This window comes from Phalaenopsis equestris, unplaced genomic scaffold (assembly GCF_001263595.1).
Source record: "Phalaenopsis equestris unplaced genomic scaffold, ASM126359v1 Scaffold000359, whole genome shotgun sequence".
In the NCBI taxonomy this organism is placed as follows: Eukaryota; Viridiplantae; Streptophyta; class Magnoliopsida; order Asparagales; family Orchidaceae; genus Phalaenopsis; species Phalaenopsis equestris.
Window position 1 is genome coordinate 871934 of NW_018164801.1, and position 6360 is coordinate 878293.

Genomic DNA, 6360 nt, shown 5'->3' on the forward strand with positions numbered 1-6360 from the left:
AAAAACTTAAATCCAAATAATATAAATTATTATAATTTTATGCAAACCATCCATAAACTTCAAAATATTTTAACTCTAATCTCCTCGAGTATTTATTTATTAATTATTCGTTTACACATTTATTACATTGAGCAAAATAACTAATTTACATTAAATTTAATATTATTTATTTCAAAATATGTAAATATCTATTTATTCTACTATGCAAGAAGTACTCTTTAATCTTAAAAAAAGTTTGGCCACTAGAAGGTAATATAGCTCTTATCTTTTTCAACAATTATTTATTTATTTATTAGGTCTCATATTTCAAAGAGTTTGACTTTATATGGATGGGAGGACCTTTGGTATTTTTTTCTTAAGTCAATAATCATTCAAAAATAGAATCAAATTCTTATACTATACGATAAAATGTTCTTCTATTTATATATGAATAATGTTGATTGAAATGCACCCATCATTATTTTTCTTAAGTCAATAATCATTCAAAAATAGAATCGAATTCTTACCCTATAAGATAAAATGTTCTTCTATTTATATATGAATAATGATGATTGAAATGCACCCATCATTGGACTTCCCAACTTCTTTTACATAATGATAGATGGGGGGATGACAAAATTACTCTCATTTTCTTCGAGGTTGCACTCGCTAAATTTAAATTTCCAACAATCATACCTACTATCATTATGTAAAATTTCCTAAGATATATTCTAAAACTATCAAAGATATTGTTCAAAATTTCGTTCTCATTTGATTCTTAATGTGAAAAGGTTGGATTTAGTACACCCTTATTTGACATACAAGTTTTATCTAGTATCCCTCTTCCCCATAATTCTCACGTAAGAGCTATAATCAACTATCAAAACTAGGGATGTCAAAAATTGACCCAACTTGACTGGAAAAATTTGGATACATGTTGACCTGAATAATTTTCGAGTCGGGTCCAGGTTAAATATCCTAACTGTTTAATTTTTTAGATCGGGTTTGGGTTAACCAATTAAGCCTAAATTGACTTGAAATCAACCTATCAACTTGGAATTGGCGCAATTGAAACTCGAATAATTGTTATTCCTTATATTAAATATGTTTTCTATGTTGATTTTGGATTTGGCTTGTTGAAGAAGGGTTTGGTTTCTATTGAGATTTCTGACCCGTATAATATTTAGGTCGGGTTCAAGTTGTAACTATTCGGGTCAGTCCCGAACCCAATCCGCCGATACAAATTGACGCCCCTAATCAAAATCATAATCTTTGTAATATATCTTACTCTTTTATTAGAAACCCCACAATATAAGAATGAAATGTGATGGGCATGGCTTTATTGTGTGGAATGAAACCTTCTTTGCATGATTTGCTAGAAGCTTTGCTTATTGTTGACTATTTTTATCAAGTTTGGCATACACTATGCCCTTAGATTGTCTTCCTATGGATGGGTCAATATGATGGACGGGCAAAATATTGTTGATGATTTTCAAGCTCATCACGTTTATATTCAAATGATTGTATATTTTTTACAATAAAAAAAGCCAAAAAAATAACAAAACATCTATTTTTAACCATGAACGCACTCACACTCTTTTTTCTTTACTGGATCTCATAGGAGCTAATATTAATTTTTAAAATGGGCAAAATCGTAAAATGTCAAAAAAAAAATTTCGAGTATTGACCAAAAATATTATATCTGAGGGGTTATTTATTTATTTATTTGATATGAAAGATTTTGATGGTATAGATGTAAAAATTTAACTTAGGTATTAGATGTGCAAATATATAAAAATTAGGTGGTATACACGTAATAAGCATCATTTTTTAAATTTTTAAAATTTTTAAAATGAGGCCCACTTTCATACACCTTTGAAGAGAAGGGTTGGTTTTTATTGGGAGACTGCACACAACTCTGTGTGCGGTCACCGTATAAAATAATTTTTGCCACAAGTAGGCACGCTAATATCCGACGGGCCACATAAATTATTTTTTAAAACGTTTTATCAAATGTTAATTATTATGCGATATCAAAATGGAATTAATAAAACGACCACAATTGAACATTCTATCAAAATATGCTTATTTAAAACAATTCTTTATTAATATTGAAATGTTGATAGAAAATTTACCAGTTAAAATAAGTATCTTGACATAAATATTTGATTAGTATTTTAAAAATTAATTTTGAAGTCATAATGTTGGATCTGAATATGACATTTAGATCATGCCGCGACTACTCCCAGCGGAGCAAAGTGTGGGTGCCTCTGAGAAAAAAATATTACGTTCGGACAGCGAATGCGATGAACGGAGGAAAGGAGGGAAAAAAATCCACCTCCCCATGCATCACGCCTGTTGCTCGAACGCAGCTTGCATCCGGACTCCGAACGCAATATTTTATGTTCCCTTGGCTCTCGAACCCATTTTATATATTATAAGATTGTTTACCGGTGAAGGGAAGAGTCAAAGATGACATCGGCTCTAGGAGAACAAATATACATGTCAAAGCTTGCCCCCCATTTTATATATTATAAGATTGTTTACCGGTGAAGGAAAGAGTCAAAGATGACATCGGCTCCTCTTATTTATTAATTATAGGAGAACAAATATACATGTCAAAGCTTACCCCTCGAAGTTCTTTTCATTGCAACATTCTCATGTCTTTGGAATCTTTTCGTACCGATAAGCACATTTTCACATTCATGCCTCTGGCACATTTTCGTATTGATATTTCTTCGTATTCAGAGGCACTTTTTGATTATACACATATGCCCTCAAGTTTCTTACTTCATGAAAGTGAAGTTGCGATAAGAATGAGGCTATTAATATGCCAAAAAAATGCAATCATAATAATGCACCAATTATACTCCATCAATTTCTTCATCTCTCATCGCCTTGTTTTCTCCAATCCCGAAGTGCCCTTTTAAGGTCTTTTCGGGCCAATTTTTAATTTGTCACTTATGGTTCGTTTGGGGAGGCGGTGCGCACCACAGTTTTGTCTGTTTGGATAAACTGTGTTTTGGCAACTTTTTCAAAAAACTACTGTTGAGATCTGTGTTTTCTCACTAGTCATGTCTAGGTGTGGTGACAGAATTCTAGCTACCGTCTAACTTTTTAAAAAAAGAGAAGAGATTTTTATAGTCACCACAGTATTTCGAATATCAGATTATTTCTCAACAATTTTACAGTTATTTTTTAATAAGCTACAACTGCCCCAAACATACCATTAATCAACACTTTAAAGAAGTGTTAGTGATTACTCAAGAAATAGATAAAATTCTCGACCAATTTTTATCTTTGCTTATTTTGTATATTACTTTTACCACACAATTTAATTGTGCCAGTTGGACATTTTGCAATAAAGAAAGCAAATTTAACAAAGCTCATTGTCACCCAATCCAACTTGATCAAGACATTTAAATTGAAAAAAAAAAAAAAAACATGATTAAGGGGGATTAACAAAAGACCATTTGGTGAATTGTTAACCTTAGGAGCTTAATTCGAACATGAGCTCATAAAAATAAGCCAAACACAAACAAAGTCTTAGCTCGCTCAAACTCCAAGCTGACACCCATCATTAGTAACAAGATTGATGCCTGATGTTGACGCCTACAGTCATGAAAACTCATCGTTGTCTCCAAATTAGACATTTTATTACCACCAAAGTAAATATTTCTCATCACAACACTAATATTGAAACATACCAACTTCATCAAAGTTGATGCCCCCTTTCCCATGCCTGATGTTGACGCCTACAGTCATGAAAACTCATCGTTGTCTCCAAATTAGACATATTTTATTACCACCAAAGTAAATATTTCTCATCAACAACACTAATATTGAAGCATGCCAACTTCATCAAAGTTGATGCCCCCTTTTCGGTTATCGATCACCCTCACAAATAGGATGATTACATATATCATAAAGAATCTCTTGATGACAATTCAAATGTACCAAAAGCAAAACTCCTCTTACTTGCATCATAAAAAACATCCTTCATAGTTCCTATTTACTAATTACATCAATAAATGCCTTCTTCGACTTCAAAAAAAGAATAAGCTTTACAATACACAACTCACATTAATAAAACCATTTCCATGATCACATACACACAACTCAATTCTTATGCATCTACATATCCAAAAACGTGTACTTCACTTTTTACAAGTAAAAGTTATGAAATTATTGATGTTATATGAAATATTAGAGCGGTCAAAAAAAAGTAAAAAATAAATTTTAATAGAAATTGGGTGTTGCGCACTAAAAGCATAGATCATGTGCCTTAATTCGAACCGCAAACTTATAAAAGATTATCTTCATGATTTGAACATATGATCTCCAAGTTAAAATGGACGCCTTCCTAATACATTTGATTTGAGCCCCAAGTCACTAACCAACAAGCTAAAATGAGCTGCCATTTTAACTTTAGGTCTAAACTAGCACATCTTCTCATTCTTGATATTTTCATATTAGCTACACCCATAATTTATCTTATTATATGTGTGCAAAATATAACCACTCAAGACAAAATAATTAAATTAAATAACCTACATAAAAAAATATATATTAAACTTTATTATTTACATTAAAAAAATAATAAATTTTATTATTTACATGAAAAAAAAATAATAAATCTTAAAAAAGCAATTAAAAAGAAAGGAATCTTCCTCTTTTCTTTTGGATACAAACAAAAAAGTTAAATTACTTCTTAATTCAGAGGACTCTTCCTTTGTCTTTTATTTATTTATTTATTTTTATTTTTTTTAGCAAGAATTTTTCAAGCTCATCCACTCCTTCGTATTCTAAAAAAAAAAAGAAAAAATAAATACAAATGACATAAAAATGAAGAAGAAAAAAAAGGATTATAGTGAAGTTGAGAACATAAAACAAAGATCAATTCTCGTAATTAATTATACATCGAATTAAAGGATCAAGAACACACAAAAAGAAAAAAAAATTTAAAAAAAAACACTGAAACAGAGCGGCGATTATAGAATATAGAGAATAGGTGTCGGAATCGGAACTGTGCACCTGCGGCGAAACAGATCTGAGCATCTTATCCTCCCCCACCTGCAGCGCCCCCTGAACCTCCACCTCTAGGGCGCGGGTAATTAAGATTCATCCGCTCAAAGTATCCGATCGACAGAAGCGAGAGTGAGAGATGTACCTCATCCTTACCCCAGCTCGCGGGAAGGCCCGTAGGGTTTCGAGGGGCGGCGAGAACGGGGATCGGAATCGCCGGGCGGAAACGACTGCCGGAGACTGTCGGTCGAAGGAGCGGGAGAAGGTAGAGGGAGTGAAGTCGCCGGAATCCGCCCAGCGCGAGCACTACTGACCGGAGCTGCTGGTTTCCGCAACCGATATTGGCCCAGTGACGAGTACAGACTGCTTCCCAGAGACGCTCGTCTTCTGCAAGCGATCGCCACCGCCGGCTCACGCACGCCGATGCCGCCAGAGATCTCGCATCAGCACGCTTCAGGATCTCGAAAACTAGATCCTCGCCTAGCTCCGGCGTCGGATCTTCTTCCGGAGCGGAAAGAATAACTTCAGCTTCCTCTTGCCCTCCGCCATCGAGCTTAGGCCTTTTTTCCTCCACCTCCGGCGGATCTCCGGCTTCCGATCCGTCAATTGGTCGCCGCTTCATCGAGCTATAGCGATCGGAAGTCTCTCTCTCTACCTCTCTGGTGTTTGAGGAAGAAGAGACGATTTTCAGCGGTTTTGTTGAATTTATTTTGAAAAGAGCCGTGAAGGAAACAAAAATTACGAATTTGGCCGTGGCATTTTCACTTGGGTCTCATCGCCGCTTGTTTTTTTGTGGAATCCGAAATGACGATATTACCCTCAGATTTCTAGTTTTGTAGCCACCCGCGCGGCGTTTGCTTGGTGCGGTAGACGGTAGCTGATGTCCGAAGGAAAAATGGCTTATATATATCCAAGATATCCAATGTTATAAAAATTAGACCGGACATCAAATGCATTGAACCGGATACTTAATAAATATACATATTAATTAAAAATAATCTAAATAATAGTGATGAGTGCAGGAAAATTCGTGGCGGTAAGGCGGTGAAGTAATGGATTATCATCTTAGCGTTGTACGAGAATTCAACACATACACAGATGAAACAGGCGTTGTACGAGAATTCAACACACACACAGATGAAACAGAAAAAACAGTGATGACACCATAAGTTTTTACGTGGAAAACTCATAAAGGTAAAAAACCACAAGGTCTGCCCAGTTATAAAAATCCACTATAAGTTGATGATTACAACGGCCCCTTGTTCCACAGACATGAAAGGGTTACTAGATTTTCAGATTACAGCGTCGTCTGACGGTGTCCGATCAACGGTGGTCGGTAATGATCGACGGTGGATG

At 34.7% G+C, this 6360-nt stretch overlaps 1 protein-coding gene across 1 annotated transcript; it reads right to left on the minus strand.

Annotated features, from left to right (window-relative positions):
* Positions 1-4844: 4844 nt before the first annotated feature.
* Positions 4845-5806, minus strand: LOC110026193 (F-box protein GID2). Its single transcript, XM_020727053.1, has one exon. The coding sequence runs from the start codon at positions 5624-5626 to the stop codon at positions 5039-5041; it is 588 nt and encodes a 195-aa protein (XP_020582712.1). The 5' UTR covers positions 5627-5806; the 3' UTR covers positions 4845-5038.
* Positions 5807-6360: the final 554 nt, after the last annotated feature.

What these genes read in the sequence shown, in the direction of transcription:
- LOC110026193 (XM_020727053.1), bottom strand. Translation starts at nt 5,626, where the DNA reads ATGAAGCGGCGACCAATTGACGGATCGGAAGCCGGAGATCCGCCGGAG.